The following is a 22,341-nucleotide window of genomic DNA, read 5'->3' as shown; positions in this document are numbered from 1 at the left end:
ACCATTGGGTCGGATTATATCAAAGAAAGGAGAGCAATGTGCTAATCATAAATTAGAGGATAAGCCTGAGTGAGCAGGTCAGCCTGAGGTCAGCCGCTGAGCCCTATAGAGGATTGTATGTGTGAAAAGCCACAGCTTACCACTTAGCCTCAACATAATAAATAATCAGGCAGGAACAATGTACAGTAGTGTAAAGTGTCACGGCTGCTCTGAGCTCAGAGCTGTTTCTTAACAAAGAATCTATTGAAACTTTATTTTGACTCTTTGGGTTTACATTTAAGTATAGCATAATCAACCATACATGCGCGTGCACACAAACAGAAGCTCATATAATGCCCTTCTAATGGGCACTCATACTGTACAGAGCTGAGAATAGTCTATTTATCTGTCTTCAGTCAATATGACAAAACTGTAAAACAGTACCATCTATTTTTTTCAATTCTCCAACGTTGCCTTAGGGGAATTGGAAAACTGTCTTTAAATGGGATGATACACGACCTCTGCTATGTATGACTAATACTTGGCTCTTAAACACTGTGTCAACAAGGTGTTTTATTAAAGACACAGCAAGAAAAGACAAAATGGCAAAGACATTACAAGATTTATATAACGAGGGAAAATACAGAAGACTAATTGGATCCAAAGAAAGTCGCTGACCTGATTCCTCCTCTTTGACACATTAAGCAGACACAAGGAGCAAAATATATAAAAGAGTTCTTTATTTCTAGTAATCATGAATATATGCGAACATGTAGAATGTTGTTTATGATGCATCTTCCAAACATTCTTGCAAACTGCTTTACAAAGTACAGGAAAAGATGAAATAGGTCAGTACGTGAGAGATGGTAAGGTTATTGTAGCTGTGTAGGAAACGATCAGTATAAACACCTCGATATCATTAATACAAGAAGAAAAGTAAACTGGGGAGAAATGGGCACAAAAATGTAACATCAAACATGAAAACTTAGACAACTTTCAAAAGTACACTTTTTAGACACAAAAGGACACATACATTGTATGTGTTAAATATTTTTTGTTTTGTCAGGACATAAAAAGCTAACTACATAATTCACAGATTCAGCAGTCTGTTTAAATACCTCATTTCTACAAAGTGAATTTACATTTTTTTTTTTTAAAGTACAAAGTGCAAATACTATGGTTTCCATTTGCCGATTGGTGAGGGCGGATTCTCCAGATGAGAGGGGAAATCACTGTTGTAGGGCTTAGCCTTGCTTCTTTGAGGGATTCTAGGAAGAGGAAATTGAAGTTACTTCATTTGAATGTGCCCCTTTTTCAGAAATACACATTTTAAGGACTGCTTCAGTCAACACTACCGGAGACAATAACATTTCAGTTAGGCTGGAAATATGCAATGAAGGAAGAGTGTACTTACTAGTTTACTGGTTAAGCCTTCTCCTGGTATGGACCCTTTAGGATAAAAGAAACGTGACATGAATTTGAAGTATTATGGAGAAACTTTTGCAGAGTATAATTGTGCTGTGTAATTAAGCACTGCTGTTAGTGGATTCTGTTATTTGCAAGTACTGTAGCTAGGTGCTAGCTGGCTAATTATCACTTAAATGTTTTTAGTTGGTTAAAAACTATTGTTTTCCAGCTGACTCTGGTACAGCGTGCTGTAAAACATTATATTATGCCATTCAAGTGCTAATTAGACAACTTAGCTTACTCTTTTCAGGGGTGGGCAACTCCAGGCCTCGAGGGCCGGTGTCCTGCATGTTTTAGATATCACTCTGGGTCAGCACACCTGAATCACATGATTAGTTCATTACCAAGCCTCTGGAGAACTTCAGGACATGTTGAAGAGGTCATTTAGCCATTTGAATCAGCTGCGTTGGATCAATGACATATCTAAAACCTGCAGGCCCTCGAGGCCTGGAGTTGCCCACCCCGCTTTATGTCATCACTTGGCGTAGGTCACATGTTGCTGTTGGATTTTTGTTTTTGAAATGTGATTATAACTGCCCTTTGTGCATCACTTTGTCATATGGATGAACCCAAAATCTTTCTGGTGCCTCGTTGCCCCATTACTGGGCAATAACGTTTGGAGGAGAGGTTTAAAAAACTATGTAGCACAAATTTAGGGTGATTAGTTTACATTCATCTAACCTTCTTCCTTGGTCACCCCAAGGCAGCCCATGAGCTCCTGAAGAGACAGTGCTTTGTCATTGCTGATGTCGCAGTACTCCACGAACTTCTTAACACACTTCTTTGGCTTGGACTTCTTGCGCAGGAAGCGTTTGAAAGGCTTGATCTCCTTCTTTCCAATGTCCCCACTGGAGTTTTTGTCCAGCTGACTGAAATACCAGTGGACAACCCTCTCCTCCAGGGTGTGACTGGGGTCTGGCTCAGCCACCCTAAAGGTCAGGTACAAATCAGATTATCAGCAAGTAATCACATCTCTCTTTATGCAGCAACTAAAAAACAACTCAGTGAAATGCAGTCGCTCACTCTCAGTGGGGAAAAAAAGCTTTTCCCACTTTTCAGTGCACTCAAAATTGGTGAGTGGCATACATTTATGTGTTTGTGGTGAATGATTGAACCCACTGATCCATAACTAACCATAGCATGAATATACACACTTTGAAATGTCATACCTTCCCGCAGATGCTGGATCTGTGACAGCGTGCACCATGTCTGTCGACAGCGCGTCAAGAACACTTGTCAGGAACTCTGTTTTCTTAGCCCCGGGACAGCCTGGAAAATCAACCACAGATACATCGATGTGTGAAAGCAGGAATTATGCCCTTGTATGAAAGCGAGTGTGCAAACAAAGAGATTCTCTTGCAAAAAAAGCTTTGCAATAATGTTAAATGCTCTCATCATAGGTGGCCCAATAAATGTCTGGGGAGGGATGTCATGTAACAGCCGGCGTAGTTTTAATGTAGACGTCACATAAAAAGAGAAAAGAAACCCAGGACACTCGCAGTTGCTCCAATAAAGAATCAGAGCTCCCCTCCTGTGGAGGAGTGGAGGAAACCTGCCAATCATTGTGCAGTGTTTTTTCTTTCCACAGGTATAGGCATACCTGTTACTATTAACAAGATTTTACTAATTACTGAGGTGTTTGCTTTAAAGATATCCAAGCAGAGAGCAACAGACAAAATTTAGAACGCGATGTTCAACGTGTGGCGGGGTTACTCTATAAATGACTGACAGAGAATGGCAATATAATCAGACCATGAACCTATAGGGTGAAATGTGTCATTATCCACCCAGTAAAAACTAACAGTAAAGCATTATTGCATGCAGACTGATGGGAAAAAATTAAAATGAAGAACAACACTGGGTGAATGACCCTAATGACAGTAATTGTCTGTGAGCCCATTTTAAGGGTGAGGAGACCAAAGTTATTCCTTTAGAGCTGAAGGCTACAGAGACCTGAGGGATTCCAGCTCTTTTCTCCTTTCTCACAATCTTGTTTCCCTGCGCCGTTGGAGAAGAAGAAATTGTCCATAGTTTTCTGCTTTTTTTATGGCCCAGGCCTGCGGGGCCCGATTCTCCTGTGTTGGAGATAATAGCATGCTTTGCGTCTCTAACAGGTGGCGACCAGCATCGGCATAAACATCCAGCCTCTGCTCCACCTTTCAGGGCTTTAGCAGCTTGTACCGAGACCAAGGTTTTAAAAAGTCACATCCAAACTCTTCCGCGGTCTCCTTTACACGTTAAACAGACTTGTACTTAACTTTTAGTAGGCCCTCCCTGGCTCTTGCCCAGTAAAATATCTGACCCACCTGATAATAGCCAAAATGGTGCCTTGTGGACCTTCTTGTGGTAAATTAGTCTAGACAGTCAAATAATTGCACCCTCAGAAGGCAAAGTGTTTTTTTTATCTGGCTTCTAAATGAAGAGAGGTTCGTGGGATGCAGTGAGACTTGTTTGAGGCTCAGTGTTTTTCATGGAGAGCACCGGCGCTCTCTGTAATGCTGCAGGAATCTTAGCACGTCTGCAATTCATTCAGGGAGGGAAGCCATCATGTAATGTTTCAGTCGTTTCCTCTTAGCAGCAGTGCTTTCACTGTGGGGGTGGGACAGATCGGCTTCTGTATGTCTGGACACTGTTTAGCTGAAGGGAAGGACACGAATGTGCCTGCTGTCATTTGAGGGAAATTGTGTCTGGCCATTTTCCGTCCATTTCAAGGCTGCAGCAGTACACGGCTGCTGTCTTATTCCATAATAATTATAATTATGTAATACCAAAGTTTGACAGCTGCAGGACAGAATCAGGTTGAGAAAGCCTTCATGATTTCAATGTTTTTTCTTTTTGAAACGCAAAGAGCTGCACCACCATTCACAAGCCTCCATATATCTGCGGCCTGTAAAAAGTTGGCGTGTAAGTGCGTGTTTACATGTGTGTGCCTGTGCGTTACTGTCAGTAAGGAGCAGTGTTTTTGTACGGAGCCACATGGGGCTGAGCCCTGTCAGCACTCGCGGCCGCAGCTCCCAGCGCCTGCCCCAGTGCTGTCCCATGAGCCTGCTGCGGGGATAGAGTTAGCCAAATACTCAGCTTTACTTTCCTGGCTCTTCCTGGGCAAGTTGCTCCTTTCTCAAGTCTCGCCCCATAAACCTCTCAACACCAGCTCTTCAACAGCAAATGGGTTGCAGCAATGTGAAGGCAACGTTTATAATTATACCTGGATCGTACAGTAACACGGTTTACAGCCATTGACGCAATTGCTCATAAAGAAAACAAGATGCTACGTTTTTTTCTTCTTCTTCTTCTTCTTTTTTTTTTTACTGCATGAGCATACTGACTGATCAGGTGCAGATTTTTTTTGACAGGTTTAAAATTCGGTCTGTGCAACTTAACACATGCAGAGACATAATGTTTCAGTCTTAGGGTCTTTCTCACGGGATAGCGTCGCTGCTTTTTCTTCTTTTCTTTTTTTACCCCCATTGCCACCGCATACTTTCTGGAAAGCAAAAGATGAATAGCATTTGGTGGTCTACCAACCATTTATGTCTGTCTATGTCCCTCTGTTTTATATTAACTGTACAAGAATCATTGATGCTTGAGCAGAGACAGAGTGCTGCTCTCCTGCTAAACGCAGCACCTGCGAGCAGAGAGCTCAGCTCTGGCCTGGCGCACTCTTACATAAACAGTTGTGGAGAGGACTGGAACAGTGGTGGCTCTGTTCACATGCTGCTGGACTATTAACATGTTTACTAAACCACCAAAAAAAATTGCAAATTAGCCAAGCACCATTCATCTTTAAACTGTGATTTGGTTGTAGGCAGCGGTTGAACGCTGTATCTCTACTTCACCTATCTTTGGCTTAATGAGAGGTACAAGTTGTGCAGTTACGTGATGAGTAAAAAAAGCGAGTGCAGCCGAATGAAAGCTGGCGCATCTTTAAAAATGGTTTAGTCATCTCAGTGTGGTTTTGAATGTGAGTTTCATCACAGGGCAAGAAGATCATTTTAAGATCCACGTGCATACAACAACTTTAACTACAACTTGACTTATTTTTAATGTAATATCTCCCTTGCTTTAGGAAAACTGGACATGAGACAGTTTTCCAAATTTTACTAACCACGGCAGAAGTCTCCTTGAAAAGAGTCCTGCAGCTGCATTTTCCTTCCAAAGTGACACATGTAAGTCAGATACTTTTGGCAGGTTACCGAGACCTGATTCTGTTTAGCGTCTCCAGCAGAAAGTTGTTAGTTCAAGTCCTACTTCCAGCATGAAGAGAAAGTGAGGCAGCACCAAATCATGTTTTAACTTTGTCTACATATAGCAATAAATTAGCCAAATGTTTTAGCCTACGGAACATGAATGAACAACTTTTTTGTGCGCATGTGTGTGCTTGTGTGTAAAAACAGTGAATGATAGGATAATGTAACACATTAGCTAATTTAACTCTGAAAAACATCTTAAAAACCCCTCAGTGCTTAGGCCCAGTAATGTATTGGCAAGTAGTTTGTTTTCTAAATATGCCTAAAAATAATGAAATATGCAGTAATTTAATTAATATTTAGCCCTATATGTTTGTAAGTAACATTCACATACTATATGCACCCAGCACCAGCAGAGTTTCACCTGTAACTAAGTCCGCTACATGACCTCCACCCCCAAAGTGATCTTCTGCCCTCAATATAGTTATCTACACTGTTATCAATCCCATGATCACCACCTATCTCTGGCATCCAATTATCCATTATCACTCACCTCCCTGCTGTTTCACCTCTTTGCTTTCATCCCACTATGCTCCAGCTTCCATGTCACTCGAAGATGAATTCTCCCCCAATCTGTCCCTATCTCCCTGCTTATTGACCAACGAAGGGCAGGGTCTGGCAATCCTCAACTTTTTAACAAGCGTTTCCTTGACCAACAGCACTAATGATGGTTTTACACACACGCATAGTTGCACTGTTATCACAACCTTGGAAACGAGGCAGCAGTTAGAGGAAGGCTGCAGAGGAACATCCCCGTGTGGTCTGGACACAAAGAAAAAACAGAGACCGAGTCCAGTTTTGAAAAACTTACCTTGGAGATGTCTGCTTTTATAATGGTCCTTAGGTTTAGCTGGGTGGGCCCTAGCATTGCCATCACATTTTGGCTGTTCATACCTGTGACAGAAAATGCACCACGTAAAAAATAAATAAATACAAAATCTGTTCAATCAAGGGAAATGGGTGAAAGGGACTGTCAATAACAGTGAAACTATCTTTACTGTAAAGTCAGAGAGGACTCCCATGCTTTCCAATTACCCATTGCAGTTAAATCTTAGGGATAGAAATAACTGTTTTGTGGCAAATCCAGGGGCTGTGAAACACATCTAATAAGAGGGGAAGGATTTGGAGCTGGTATGAGGATAGAAATGGGAAGGGAGATAGAAGTGTGGGAGACAGGGAGCGTGGGACACAAGGAAGCTTTCACAGTCTCCGTCGCAGAGCCCAGATTGCTGCTGTGCAAGTGGGCCAAAAGCTGGCCTGGGACAATGAAGAAAATCCATGCTTCCATATGCGTGCTAATGTGCTGTCTGGCACTCTGCCTGGAGCCTTGTTAATTTGATACCCAGCCATGCTGCTCAATAAGAGTGTACCAGTTCTCCAGTCTGCCAGGCTCACTGACCTATGACCTGCCACTCACCAGACCACCGAGACACTCTGCGCCATCAGCAATGGAGATGTCCATGTGTGTTCTTAGACGTGCAATCTCACAAGTCTGACATTTATGCAGTTTTACAAATCCCTGATAGAAAACCTGTTTTTAATCTCTGAAATTTATTTTTTTTCTAAGAGCTTCTTTTCAGTATTTTCAAAGTTTGCAGGGTTGAGAGCCTGCAGATATTAAGACCTGTTGTAAGATAATTCCAAATCTAGTTTTAGAACATTTAATGCAGAAGATGCTTGCCAAAGGGCAAAATGCAAGGTCATCTAGTTGAGCAGATTCTCTTTCTTGTGACCTCTCTGCTCTGTTAAGCTTGGCTAATGATCACTTACCTGCTTTGTGTAGCAACTTTTTAGTTTGTTTCCCACACAGAACAAGGCAATAAATGCCAAGGATATTTGCACAGGGTAATTAAGTACCACACATAAAGGTGCAAATATCTGTATACCACGTTGTTTTTTTTGTAGGTGATATTTTGCCCACCTTGTAGAGGTCCCAGGTATGGGCCGTCCAGTATCCACAAGCACACACCAGCAGTAGCCAGTAGAGGGGTGGCATTGGACAGGCTTGTAAAGTCCTCCTTGGGCACAGTCTGGTACAAATACAGCGTCGTTCTTGTGCTGCCTTGCCTCTTCTTGGGCAGAAAGCTTCTCCTGGTCACATGACGAGGCTGGGAAAGATCAGAGGTTATATAGGAATCAGCAAAGGTATTAGCGTATTGGTCACAAGAACGTAAGCACACATGCATGTGGTCTATAACCTGAGCTTTTGTTTTGATGGTCTGGGTTGTGTGACTTGGCAAACACTCACTCCAGAGAGGCACATTTGATATGAACAAGAGGGTATGTTTGAAGTTTAAATTTGGACTTAGTCCTAACCAGATCTGGCAACCACATTTGGAATTATACAACGTGCATTATGGTTGAATTAATTTCTGTATAAAAGCAAAACGCATGCAGCTGCTCTCTCATTCCATTCTAACCATTGCTGCAAATCCCCGAGGAGGAGGAGGAAGAAGACAAAGGGGTGGAGGACGAGCGCTCGGAGACAGGGTGTGTAGACTGCTATATCAGCCCCCCATGGCACTGTTTACGGACATTAACGGGCTAATGACTAAGCACGGGCTCCCCGTGCCCCAAGTTAAGTAAATATTTGGACACTCAACTGCCCTTTGTGGATGTGTGTGACAGCGAGAGAAACAGACAGGACAAAGGCAGCACAGTGGTCAGTTGGGGCTATGCTGTCAAACACCCACACAGACCGACACATAGCTGCAGGATACTGTAAAGTACCACAGACCTATATGTTTATATGTTCAGAATTCCCCTGAAAAAGTGCACGTTCCTGTCTTTTATCCATACATACAGAAAATGAAGTGGCTTGATGGGATTTTACTGAGCCTCACCAGGATCTAATCAGACTTTTTTTTCCTGCACAGCAGCCGCATTAAACAGAGGAATGGAAGGAGAGCTCTTCTGGCCATGAGGGATTTTTATCTCTTCCTCTTTTCGGTGCTTGCCTCAAGGCTCGCAGGCTTCTGCAGGATTATGGATATCCCTTTTCTTTGTTTATTTTCATTAGAGATCTTTACCCACACAAAAGAGACCAAATGAAATGCCTCCCCACTTTCTCAACCAACTTTCTTCGCTCCAGTTGTTCCGTATGGGCTCTCTTTGTTGGAGCGGGTGGGGTTTTTTTTCACCCCAATACCCCAAAGAGCATGTGGTAATCAAAACCATCAATGCTGCATTTCTCAAGCTTTTTATTGGTTGTAAATTATGATAATGGGATTCACACAGAAATGCACACATGCACAGAAGTTTCTCGTCTCTAGGCCAGCCTAAAATACTATTGTTTGTTACGAAAAGCTGCACATTTCCGAGACAACTGAGCTTAACGCGCGTGTTTGTAAAAAGAGAGCAGGATTGACCAAGCCGACTGACAGAAAATCATCTGCCCGTGCCATGTGAGGATATTTACAGGAACGCTGCAATGAGAAGAACCACAGAGAAGCAGATCCTCAAAGCCTGACGCACTCCAACACCAAGATGTATTGGTTTCACAACCCGCCATCTGTCCTTAAAAGACAGGAACAGCCTCAAACCACGATTGCTCACACAAGCTGGAAAAACACAGCGGGCTTTCAGTTGAGGTTTGCAAACACCCGCTCGCCATCATTAAGTAAAAAGCGGCCTTTGAAAACTCACATGGTGCTCTGGTTCTATTGTTCTGTCGGCTGCGAACCTGCTCCGTCCACAGAGTGGGGTACTGGGAATTGCTATCTGAAAGAAATCACCAAGGCAGCTTCATTAGCTTCAGTCAAACACATGCTCGTAAATCATCTGAAGCAAACCAAAACTCACAGCCTGTAAAATGCACATGAAGGTTATCATATCTCAAACTGCTGCAGTGGATGCGGATAATAAATTGCATATGAAAGCTGTGACCAGAGTTATAGCATCAAAAGATGGGTGGGTAGGCTAGAATCTATTATTTATCAAATGATCGCATTAGCGTGACGCCGTAAAACGCTACTTTGCTCAAAAAATATATAAACTAGTTATAAAAGTGCTCAAATGCAGCAGCTTTCCATTCTTTATCTTTGAAGTAAAACGTGGGAAGCAACTTTTCTACATATATAAGTACCACATCCTCCTGCTACTGCATAGCTGCTGGTTATTTAACTGACAAGTTCAATATTTCTGGCAGATTTCGATAATACTAATTTAATGACTCATTTTCTTATGCTACTGTTGGACTATGCTTTAGAATGAAATATGCTTCACTTGCTGTATACAATACACAAGAAAAAAATTTTCATCATATCTCATCATTACAAAACAGTGTTTTACTATAACGTTTTCCACAGTGACCTTTTTGGAGCATGGTGCTGTAACTGACTCGGGCAGGCTCTTCTGCCCATTTAAGGGTTTTTTTCTTTTGAGTCAGTCAGCGGTATGTCAGTAAACACAGGCACAGGACCAAACATTTTTTACTCACAGTCTGATGAATAACAGCTCACCTTCTTCGTGTTCGGGAGGCTGAGGATCGATCACTAGGTCGGTGTCATCTGCATTTAGAATGGAGAATATTTGCAAGGAGACTACAATTACGAGAGTACGCTAGATTAGAGAACACTTGAACTATGTGAGATTTGCACATTGCCCGGTCAAGAAGGATGGAAGCAGAGTTAGAGGGATGAAAAATGACCAAGAGAGGCTGCACGTGTGCTGAAAACTGAAAGATGTGACTTGCAATATGAGAAAAGGAAAGCTAGGAATGTAGTGGTCACATATTCCAATGGTATCACGTCATGCAACGGAGGGAGATCACAGTGCTACAGAGGACAGATTTTGATCAATTATAGTAAATTAAGAGAGAATTAGGACTGATTGTCCCTGATGTTCTTCTTCAATCTTTCATTTCCTGCACTTGGATTAGGAAAGCTGTGCGGAGGTGGCGGCGGCGCAGAAGAGGGTTAAAATGCAGTAGCCAAGTTTCAGATGAACCAATTAACAGCGGGAGAACTGAGTATGTTTGTTTGGTCTCCGTTTGTTTGATTTGTGGTGAGAGACAGCGATGGAGGTTTTGGAGCGCTTCGGGTGAAACCATGGCTGTAGGTGTGGTTAACCTCAGAACTGGTCACTCCTCCTGCTTGAAGTAAAGCCCCATTAATGTATGAGTCAGAGAATCTCTAATGGTTGGCTCCACAAACAGGGATTAGGCTCAAATACATTTTCTTTAACAATGACTTTCCATGGCAAAGTCAAATACAGTTATGGCAGCCATTCATCTCCTCAAACACGTAAGGTGGATAAAAATACGTAGAGTCTGTGTGCAGTGTAAATAACTGAGGCAGACGTGTTATTACTCTGCTCACTTCAAGGATGGAAATGCCATTTCAAAAAGTGCATTTATGATTTGGATTTATGATAAACCACTAATGGCCTATCTTTACTTTGTGGCCTTTTACATGACTGTAACACCTCTTTAAGCATGTGCCAGGAAACCCCCGTGCTATTTGTGGTCATATGGCATTAGTTTTACTGCTGTTTGTCAGTCGTCAGCTGCATATGATTCCAGCATGTGAATTTGTTAAGTCAAGTAACAGAAATGGCTTTATTGCAAAATGCTAAGTGCACATCTCTTCCTACTTTAAGAAATGCTGCAAAGGCAGCTGTGAAATGGCTTCTTTTTTCTTTATTTTTTTTTACTGATGGGCTTTTGCTGAATCAAAATATTGATGCAATCACTGCTATTTTGAGCGCTGGCACACCACAAACCTACAGTTTATTCTGCTTTTCACCACCCTGTTTATCCAACCAGTTCAGATTGAACCACAACCAACCCCTCCACCTCTTTTCCTCCCTCTTTCCTTCTCCCACAATCCCACCTCCTCTCTCAAATTTTGCATTCCCACTTGATCTATGCGTAATGACTTGGCTGGGTTCAGACAGACGCTATACCCAAGACTGTTTACACAGAGAGAAAGAGAGAGACAGAGCGAGAGAGAGGCACAGACATGAATGTCACACTGACAGGAATAACCCATCTGACAAACACAAGTGGATGTGCACACACTTTCTCTCTCTCTCTCATGCAACCATGCACTGTCACATACAATCACATAATGAGTCAATCTGAATGAACCCAAATTGGACTCTTTGTGAGTCAAATCACAGCAGTTAAACAAATTGTCTCTTAAGAGATGAGAAAGCTATACAAATTTTGGAGCGCAGTCACAGGGAAGCTTAGTGGTTGTATATCTGGAAGAGGGAAGATGCTTGATGAGAGACACAGAAAAAGTAGACTTGAGTGTGAACATTTCGCTGTATCTTCTGACACTGTGGCTGAAAAAGGAACCAAAATGGAGAGAGGTTAGTGAAGGAGAACTTAAGATAAGTCAGCGGTCCTCCGGTCTTGCTCCTGCTGCTTGCCTGGTAAAGACAACAAGCAAGTTATAGGCACCAAAGCTGCCAGTGGTGTGCAAAGTTTATCACACACTCTTAACTCAAGACTGCTTTTATATCAGCCTTCAGGCAGCTCGAACGTTCATGAATTGACAAAATATTAGTGAGGCAAGCCTAAACAGGCGACCTGTCTTGAACATCTCTGACAAAGATGAAGACAAATAGACAGATACAAAGGAACACACACACACATTCTCAGTGCCAGCGTTGATAGGTACATACATGCACACGAACAAACACAAAAGCAAACATGCATCGCCAAGGAGCCAGCGTGCCTATGAGGGGGAACTTTTCTTGAATTCTCACCTGATTTACCAGGCTCTCTTGTGGTTGTCTTCTCCTGCTTTGATCCTGAAAAGCAAAAGGCTCAAATTAACTAAACATTCACAACCGTGCTGCTGATTTTTCCTTTTTGACAGAGACAACAGATTGGAAATCTTTGGCACGCTTTAAGAATAAAATAGGCTGACACACGGTAACTCTTAACCCCCTACCCACTTTTATTAAAGCCACCTAATTTAAAAGTAACACGCTGCAAGTCAGCTGGAATGTGTTTTATGAAATATTTAGGCTTCATATCAGCTTACCCCCATACCCTAACCCTAACCCTGCCAAATGCAGCAGAAACACTGCTGCAGCAAATATTACTTCTGCAGGCTTCTTACTATTGAGACAGCAACAAACTACAAGGCAGCCCCTTAGATGCAAAGGGATTTGATATTTTTAAATTTCACCTTTACTTATACAATGGGAGAGACAGTGCGTCATCTTCAAGACTGACCTGTTTTAAATATGTTAAAACATACACGTCATATAATCAGCTAACTGGAAAAATACAACTAAAACTAAAAAGACAGTAACAATAACACATCATGAACAGGAACGGCCATCCAGTAATCTTTTCTCCTTTGTCCTTAGAATTTGTTTAAATTCCTTGAGTTCAGTTAAACTGCACAGCTTCAAATCCTGTTGCAATTTGCTCCAAGTATAAGGAGCATTGTAAGAAAATGCTTTTTCCCCAAGTTCTGTATGTGGTGAGGGAACAGTGAATGTAATAAAGGCTTGTGAGCGGAGGCTGTAATTACTCTGTTTAGGTGACATACAGGAAGTTAGATACAATGGTGGCAATTCAGTTATTGATTTATAAATGAAAATAGACCAATGTATAGTCTGTGTGTAGACAGTGAAGGTAAGTTAACCAAAGAGTATAGAGTACAATGGTGGGTACAAGTTTTACATCCTGTGATGAATCTCAAGAGGATAAACCACATCCAACATCTGTAAAGAGCTAACAGCAGTGTTCATAGTGTTTGGCAGATGCTACCCTCCAGTGACATTTACATTCCTCGCAGCTGAACTTCGTTTCTCAATTCTGCAGCACAGATTTTCTGCCAGGCTTATTTTTACTAACGCCCCATGCCTTGAGCAACACTCAGTCCTCGTATGGCCCTCGAACCCTCTGGCCGTCAGTCCACTCGCTGACCGCTTTCCCACAGGACTGAATGCTACACCCCCACACAAACATAAAATGCCATTTTATGCTGTGCTGACTTTGATTTATCATCATTGCTACACTGAATTACTGAAACCAAGTGTCATACGTCAAGCATATTACAAAATTAGATGGCAAGAGCTGAGAACTGCAAATCTGAAAAGACTTGGGTTTTACTGACCTTGGCATCGAGGTTTCTTATTGGCCACTGCTGAGCCACTGATTGGCCGGCCATTGGGGGTAACACACCAGCAGTATCCAGTGTAGCTATGGCACTGAACCTGCAATCAAAACAGCATACACACACAGAGTCAGTACAAGCTGCATTTGGAAACCCATCATGTTAGAATCAAATGAAATGAAAGAAGAGTTTTATTTGTGCGGAACAAATGAGAATTTTTAGAAAAATGTTGACTGTTGGTATGGTTGTTAGCTTTGGCTTGTGCAGTAAAGTTAATATAATTCATAGAGTGTTGTTCGTTACCTCGCTGTACGTGCCATCAGGGTTGCAAACAGGCACAAAGACCTGTGGGAAGAGCTTCTTGGCCTGCTGCTCTGTGTACTTCTTCTCTGCTACACATCTGGATGTATCTGAGGAGCATCACAAATCAGCAAAATCACTAGACACGCTATTTTCTTATGGTCCACAACTATGTAAGCAACATACTTAAAAAGTCAGAAGAAGATGTCGAATTTTACAGACGATGAAGAATAGAAGAAACATGCAGGGAGAGAGCAGCGACGGAGGGGGAAACAATTCAAGACATTTCGGAAGCAGCAGATACTTGTGTGGCTGGGAATAGAACCAACACCCCCACTCTTATTAGGACAAGTCAGGCAAGCCTGCACACCGCCTGGTGGTAAAGCCATTACTGAGCGAGACAGCTCATGCTGCTCTTGTAAGAACATTCCAGTCACCCAAGAAAAGGGCTGATGCACGGGGAAAACCTGACCCTTCCTTAATGTCTGAGTCTGCCTCACTCTCCTCTAAAAACCTCGACCGTCTGAGAGGTTCAGCCAAGGTTGTCCTCTCAAACTCAGCAACTTTTCATCCAAGTGTGCCTCCAGTTTTTGCACATCCCTCAAACCAGTCTTCCAAAGCTGCTTTATCTCACCTGGCCAGCAGCAGCAGCTGTACAAATGAGTATGATGGTAACTCAGTGTAATGCAGTAGCTACTGCAAAGTGCTGGATGGGCTTCAAATCGCACTGAAACAATAATTAATGCCAAGTTTAAAAACATTCACCAGTTTGATGGCAGTCTTGTTGCCAGCATGGCTTCTAGGTAGATTAGCCATGTGAGGTGGGATGTGCACTGCTTTCTCTTACTCTAGTGTGCACCCTTTGTGTGTGTGCGTTTTGCTGACTGGTGAGGAGAGCAGGCAAGATGCTGGATGCTCTGGAGGGAGGAAAATAGTGAATTGAGGAGCTCTAAAGTTAGCTGCAGTGGAAAACCCCAAAACCATCATCCTTCTCCAGGGGGCTCTGACCAAAAAGCTGACTGGAAAAAATGACAGGACACTTGAATCATCCTAGCACAGTGATAGAAAACAAATGTGGTGCCACTCTCACCATCTGCACAATCCCATCTCTGTGCTTTTAGGCAAGGCGAGACCTCCGGTTTATTTCGGGTGCTGTTGCTGTGTCTATACTCCGCCCCCCGCCCCCCTATCCAGAAGCAGTAGGGGGGTCCAAACTCTTATAGACCCGATGTTATTGACGCATACAATACGACTTTCATGGACCCTCGTGCCTTTCAGCTTCCTGGCTGGAATCCTCTATTCTGCGTCCCGGCACTGTCCGCCACATCCAGATGTCTGCTTAGAGACGTTGCCATGGAAACCCAGCACGGGCATAAAATTGTGGAATGCTTTTCCATCATATGACACCTCTTTTTAAGCAAACTTTTTTGCTCACATTCCCTGTATTAGAGGTCTAATGTAATGCGGTAAGAATGGGTCATTGTCCCCAGTCTACAGAGCGATGAACTAGCAGTATAGAGTGAGCCTGTGGGGCAGGGGTGAAAGGGTTCGGGGCTGAAGAACTGGGGTGTATGGGTTCTTCTTCCTTCCTTCAACGACTAACAATGAGAGAGTGTGTGAGCTTCCTGACCTCACAGGCTCTCCTTCCCTTTCCCTCTCTTCAACTTATCATATATATAAAGCTTTACATCCAGGATGATGAAATCTTTGTCACGATTTATCAAGATATTTCTGCAATTTCCATAAATGAGGAAATCACTCATGTAATCAAAATAATTCATGATTTGTCAAATTAATGATGCGTCTCTCATCACACAAATGGTGTGAAATTATAAAACCACGCAGGCAGCAGTAAGCCCCCACTTCTACAGTGTCAAACCCACTTGTCCTCCCACCACTCAAAGAATCAATTATGCTGAAATGAATTTAACCCACAAGTTTCTACTGTGACCCCCCTCTGTGCATTTGAGAGCATCAGGCGGCGATGAAGCGTGACTCATGACCTGACCTTTGCATGGCCCTCGGCTGACCTCCAGCTGGGAGTCGCGGCACTTGGCTCGGAGGTACTCGCAGCGCGATGTGAAGGTCCTGCCATCGGAGGCGCACAGGGGCTTGCGAGGAGCTCCGCTGCATTCCATGTTGCAATCCTTATCCTGATCCACCCGCAGGAACTGCACAAGTGAGAAGGGAGGAGATAAGCAGAGAAATCAGTTGCTAAATGAGCCATTTCTGGGAATAAGTGTACTCTGCACCAAAACATTTTAATCTGCACACCAACAGGTAGGAGTTTTGAGGAATTTAGGAAGGCTGGGAGCTGGTGCTGGTGGAGCAAAATGTATTTTTGTGAAAACAAGCTACAACAGAAAAAAAAAAGCCTATTATTAAAAATCAAGTGCAAGAAGACACTGATAATCTGTACAAGACAGACACAAAGATGGGGCAGTGTTGCTGCAAATCTGCAAAGGTGCAGCTGTGCTTTGTCTTTGTCTAAAGGGCTAAAGAGGACTTGACTAACACTTCCTCTTTTCTTTGTCTGTGCCAACACCTGCACAGGTATTCACCTGGAATCACTGCTAAGGATGTTTTACTCAGCCATGAAAAGAGGAACAAGGACAGGAGAATCCAGGCTCAACGCATCGGATCACCTGTGTCAATGCCACCATTGTATCTGCCACCACGGTATGAAACTCCCTCGCCAGGCCACACAATGGGGCCGTGGTGGTGGAAAAGGTGGGGGGTGGCAACAAGCTGTGACGGCTACAATGAATTAAAAGACAGCGAATGGGTACCTGAATAAACTAGATGTCAGCGGGGTTTGTGCTGCTACAGTGTGAGCGGCTTCATAAAGTTTACATGATTCATTCACTTTGGGCAGACTGAAAAAACCCCAAAAAACAAACAAACTTGATACTCATGCAGATGCAGGTGCACTTTCAGTCAGTCTTATCCACAGAGAAATACCTCGGTGAACTTTTGTCTCCTCTTTTAATAGAAATAATTGCACATATGAGACACTGTTGTTTTGTTCTAATTTTCCTAGATTCACAAACACCCCAAAAATCTCTGCATGTCATCTATTATACGGCAGACAGATAGACAGACAAGTGGGAACTTTCATCCACTCCCACTTATCAATCTGTGGCAAAAACCGTTTGCTAAAAAGGCTGTGGTAATGCCAAAGACAAAATTTGTTGTGTCTGACATCTTACAAATATACTGAGGAGGAGGAGGGGCAACTCCCCCTCCCCACCCCCCCGCATTCTGACAGGCAGAGCTGCAGGGCTGCATGCACCTGGAAGAGGGTTAACAGGTAAGGTAAAGTTGCCCTGGGCCAGTGGGAGGGAGGGGTGGGGGGGGGTGGGGGGGTAACACAGATACACTCTGTCAACCATGCTCATAAATCTCCCAATGGGTAGATCAGAGATGGTAGGCCCGTTCAAACACACTAGAAGAAGGAGCTGTGAGGGGGAAGATGAATGTGTTGGAATGAATCAAAGATTTTCGAAGGGTAAGTATAAAACTGTCACGAGGAAGACAAGAAGCTTTATACAGTGTCACAATGTAGATGGAGATGATTTCTGGGGCTACATTCATTTATAGTCTGTTGTTCTGAAATAAACAAGAGGTCTTACTCTTACTGTCTGTAATAACATGTCACAAATCATCAAACAGTTATCCTTTTAAGGCAGAACTGGGGAAATTATCCATTATATGTTTGCTCTCTCTAATTGATACCTGATCAATATAGAACACTTTGCTGTGACTCCAAGCTCTGATGTTCTTAAGATATTTAAAAGTAGAATGGGAGGCAGAACCTTCAGCGTTCAGGCCCCTCTTCTGTCAAATAAGCTCCCACTTTGGATCCCTTTCTACTTTTAAGATCAAGCTTAAAACTTTTCTTTTTGATAAATCCTATAGTTACGGCTGGATCTGGTGACCCTGAACCCTTTCTTAGTTATGCTGCTCTAGGGCTAGACTCCTGGGGGCTTCCAATGATGCATTGAACATTTCCTCCTCTCTCACATCTTCTAACTCTGTTTATACACCACTTTGCATTTAATCATCAGTTATTCTCAATCTCTGGCACTCTTCCACAGCGTGTCTTTTGTCTTGTCTTCCTCCCCTTATCCCCAACCAGTTGTGGCAGATGGCTGCCTGGTTCTGCCGCAGATTTCTTCTTGCTGAAAAGGACTTTTTCCTTCCCAATGTTGCCAAGTGCTTGCTAATGGAGAGTTGGTGTGATTGTTGGAGTTTTCTCTCCACCATGAGGTGATGGTGGTTATAATTTGGTGCTATATGAATGAAACTGAATTTAATTGATCTGTGCAGAAGATTCCTGTTCATAAAATATTAGTGAAATCAAGATTGAATTTGAAACAAACATCTGCACTTTTTGTCTTCAACTAAACACTTAAGATGTTCTATTTTTGGTTGCTTATGTATTTGGCTCGCTCTTGATAAACACAAGATCTTACATGTCCTGCCCCCACTCCCTCATTGCATCTCTCAGCTGTTTGAATTATTTGCATCATTGCATTTAACTGACAGAGTCCCATTAGTACAATCCTCCCTTCCTTCTGTTCCTCTTCTCTCCAGTGCTACTAGCTTCACACACAGGTAAGGAGGGCATACGTATTCAACACAGAAAGTCTCTCATAGCTCCCCCTTCACATTCAGACAGTTCTGAAGCCAATTACTACACTGATGGTGTCTTAGAGCATCCAACCCCACTTGGTGGTGACTGTCCAGCACTTGCCACAGCCAATGTACTGCCACTACACCAGCATTAGCCCCTGCCAGCCAGCAGACTGACATCGCAAACAGAGTCATTCAGCGGCTCAGCATCCTGCTAGAAGTCTGCTCTCCAGCACACACAGCATAGTGCCAAGCTCCAGCAAGTTTACAGTGAAGCTCCAAGAACGCAGCATGGAAAAACACAGTTGAAATCATGAAATCAGCCACCCATGAAATCAACCACCCAGACTCAGTTTCAGACATCCGAGTATTTATTTCTAAGTCGTTTCAAAGTTGGCCACACTGAAGGAAGTACAAAAAAATAAGATGTGAAAGTGAGGGAGAGGAAGAAACTTTGGAGACTAATGGTGCTTTGAGGGCTTCTTCCTCCTGTGTCCACCTAATTGTAGTTAGCTCTCTGCTACAGATCTCTGTGTGTTTTTTGCCTGTGGTGATGGATGGGTGAGGCTGAGGCAGAGCCCCGACACTCCCCTGATGTCTCATTCCAGCCTCTCTGAGTCGACACCATCATCCTGCACAGGAACATGGTGGAGAGTGATGGATGGCCTCTGCTTCAGCTACATGCGGCACAGACTTCCACCCTGAATTATCATAAAAGGAGACTCGTGCAAGTCTGAACACGCATTTTGACTCAAATCAATTTATTGCTCAAATCCCACTCCCGTCTACTTGCAGACATCTGGCGCTCACTTTCTCTGTTTGCCTTTCTCTTTATTTGGCCTCTCTCATGATTTTTTCCTTTTGTTCTTTGTGGGATCTCTCTTGGAAGATGCTTTTTGCATCTGCTCTAATAATACAGGAGGTTGGCAAAAGAACAAGAGACAGGCAAGAGAGGGCGAGGCGGGTGGAGTGTAAGGGAAATTTTTTTTTTCTAAGATCAACCAGCATACAAATCAAATCCTATTACCTCCCCCTGGCTCGACGGCATTGTGGGATTGAATGGGGTATGGAGGAGGCGAACCTCCAGCAGAGAGCGCATTGTAGGCTGATAAGAGCCTTCTGGGCTGGGAGGCCCCTGCTTCCAGCGCCTTGAGAGGCCCCTCACACCACAGCCTCACAGGGTCAATGGGGGCCCCAGCTGAGAGCTGTGGCAAACGTGTTAAATGCCCTTGCCGGGAGTTTCCTGTGTGGATGCTAGGATGCAAAGGGAATCATTAGTTTCCAGCATGGTGGAAAGGGAAGAAAGTGTCAGCCTTTAACCAGCCTACTAACTCAATCAAAGGAAAAAGGCATTTAATTGCTTTGAAAGATGTTAAAAAGAAAAGGAGGTGTCGCAAAAGGCCAGTGATAGTCATGTGATAAAGAAACCCGCCTCTTTGAGCAGGTGGAAAATTTTAGGAAAGCACTTGGGGGGCAACAGGGCCCATGTTAGATCAAGATTTCTACATAAAGATTTGAAAATGAGGCAGCCACTATTCTGTGTGCCCTCATCTTCTCACACACTATTTCATATTTCCATAAACAATGGAAAAAATTGGTCTCATGAATAACCCTGGGCAAATATCTCATATATTTAACTGCCTGTCTGACCTCAAATATGGACAAAATATAACATGAAGACATTTTCTTTTAACTAGTAATGGTCTCTCCTGTATATGTTAGACAATAAGCCATTAATCACTTGCAACCTTCTTTGTATAAGAAAGTTTCATGTGTTATTCCACTAAAGACAGTCTGATTAGCCCGTGTTGGGAGGTACGGCACACAATATGAAACAAAATTAAACTGAGGCACGCAACAAAGTAGAGAAGTTTCTCGTTCTTACACTCGTCTCCAGAGCACAGCAGATAATGTGTCATATCCAAACAACCACAAACACAGCTACACCTGTGTAACCTTTCTATTAAATGACAGTAAATGGTATCAACCATGGCACAAATAGAGAAACGCTCCTCACACTAATTATCTGTAGCCTTGGTCTGTGTGTGTGTTTGTGTGTATCAACTCAGTGAAGCATCTGCTCAGTACAACACTTCCTCCCACATTCCACAACTCTGTAGTGCCGTCAGGCAGAAAGGATCTCCGACCCTTCACCTGAAGGTTAACAACTCATGGCCATTTGTTTCCAATTGGATACCGAGGCATCTTCTCCAGAACCATAAATACTGGTGCTGGGAGAGGTGGCTGTCACATCAGCCTCTAAATCAAAAGGGGGAGCCTCTGACAATGCACATTCCACTCTCTATTAAGTGTCCTTTAGCACTGTACCTGCACTTGATCATGGCCATGAAATTCCCCAGAAGATGCACTTTCTGTCAGAGTTTAATGTAAGATGGAGAGGATGCTGCTGTAAACAATGCCATGTGCTTTAATGCAGAAGATCCCGGCAGCTCAGCCTCTGAAGAGCAACTAGAACAACAGGAGCAAACCAGACAGAAAGGCAGCAGAGCCGAGAAGCTGGCAGGCAGGTTACAGCAGCAAAACCAAACCTGCAAAGGATCTGCTGCACACCCACCAACTGCTTACAAACCTGTAGCCTTTGCTGTGCCAACACTCTGTAAGCTGTGGCGCTCAGTTTACATGACTGACAAAAAACACAGAGCCATTTTCTCAGTGCACAGCTCTAGTTGATGCTCTCTTGAGCTCTAAAATGGATTTCTGCCTCATATAAAACATCCGACTAATACAGCCCACTTCTTTTAGAGCAAGATAACCTCAGACTCAGACTTCGGTGTAAGAATGTGGCACAGTGTAGTAGTAATTGACTTCAAATGCGTCATTATAGGTATTGACTATTTTATTATTTCAGATTCTTAGACTAAATAGATCACAAGAAGCTTGACTTTTAAGAAAAGGGTGTGTAGGAACTATTTCTTTTATATTAAAAAATATTTTCCAGATTGTGAATTTTGGAATTTTATTCATAGAAAGCACAAGCACATCCTTTCCCTTTAAAACAACTTTTACTCATGAAATTGAATGACATTCATTCCGGGAGTTAAGTGCCTCCTCATACCTTGAGAGCGGAGAACTTCTGAACGCCTCCAGCGCACTGTAGACAGAGGAAGACCAGCAGTGGACAGATGCGCATCCTGACGCAGCGTGGTAATATACTCTCCAAATTACGCACGGTCCAAAATCGTGTTGGCAGGAGTTCACCTAGGCGCAAAACTGTCTATGGGAGAAGTCAAAAATTGTTTAAAATCCGCACCAGTCCTTTCGAAGAAGTCACTGGGGGTCGGTGGTGTATTTCACGTCGTTTCCTTGGTTTCGTCTGCCAGCCCGTTTGTGTAGACACGCTCCTTATTTCTGGCAGTCCGATAAACCCCCCCGTGTCCCTGACCTTTTCCCCTCCCACGGTGTCTCTTTCTCCCTCTCTTTAACTCAACTTCGTTTCTCCACACCCCCTTTTCTGCTACACTTGATTCTGTGGACTAGATCCCTTATCGGATGCAGGCGGGTCCCCTAGTCAGTCAGGTAGGCGTAAGCTTACGCCGTCAGCTGCTGGTAGTCAAACACGTCAGGTATTCTTTTCTTTCACGCAAGAAAGTGGTGTGAGGATGCTCAACCCC

General features: G+C 43.2%; 1 protein-coding gene across 2 annotated transcripts; it reads right to left on the bottom strand.

The window, feature by feature from the left end:
- Positions 1-662: 662 nt before the first annotated feature.
- Positions 663-22,301, bottom strand: smoc2 (SPARC related modular calcium binding 2). Of its 2 annotated transcripts, none has more exons than XM_085297427.1 (13): positions 21,786-22,301; positions 16,083-16,245; positions 14,078-14,184; positions 13,775-13,874; positions 12,408-12,452; positions 10,154-10,234; positions 9,339-9,413; positions 7,615-7,801; positions 6,505-6,587; positions 2,616-2,715; positions 2,128-2,375; positions 1,394-1,428; positions 663-1,247 (listed from the first exon to the last, which is right to left on the bottom strand). In XM_085297427.1, exons 1-13 carry the CDS (start codon positions 21,858-21,860, stop codon positions 1,224-1,226), a joined length of 1,323 nt encoding a protein of 440 aa, XP_085153553.1. In that variant the 5' UTR covers positions 21,861-22,301; the 3' UTR covers positions 663-1,223. The 2 variants fall into 2 exon arrangements, with proteins under 2 accessions (XP_085153553.1, XP_085153554.1); XM_085297428.1 differs by having other exon boundaries at positions 665-1,247; positions 10,154-10,201; positions 21,786-22,297.
- Positions 22,302-22,341: the final 40 nt, after the last annotated feature.

The sequence above is a fragment of the Mchenga conophoros genome, linkage group LG13 (genome assembly GCF_057382185.1).
Source record: "Mchenga conophoros isolate Kocher_MC1m ecotype Shallow Benthic linkage group LG13, M_conophoros_male_GT1.1, whole genome shotgun sequence".
NCBI lineage: Eukaryota > Metazoa > Chordata > Actinopteri > Cichliformes > Cichlidae > Mchenga > Mchenga conophoros.
The sequence above is the reverse complement of the archived record's forward strand: the minus strand, read 5'-3'. Positions and strand labels throughout refer to the sequence as shown.

Excerpts from the sequence above, each read along its gene's own strand:
- smoc2 (XM_085297427.1), bottom strand. The coding sequence starts at position 21,860 with ATGCGCATCTGTCCACTGCTGGTCTTCCTCTGTCTACAGTGCGCTGGA. Across the intron at positions 9,414-10,153 it reads GCCTCCCGAACACGAAGAAG|ATAGCAATTCCCAGTACCCC; the intron begins GTGAGCTGTTAT and ends GATTTCTTTCAG. Across the intron at positions 6,588-7,614 it reads ATACCTGGGACCTCTACAAG|GTATGAACAGCCAAAATGTG; the intron begins GTGGGCAAAATA and ends TTTCTGTCACAG.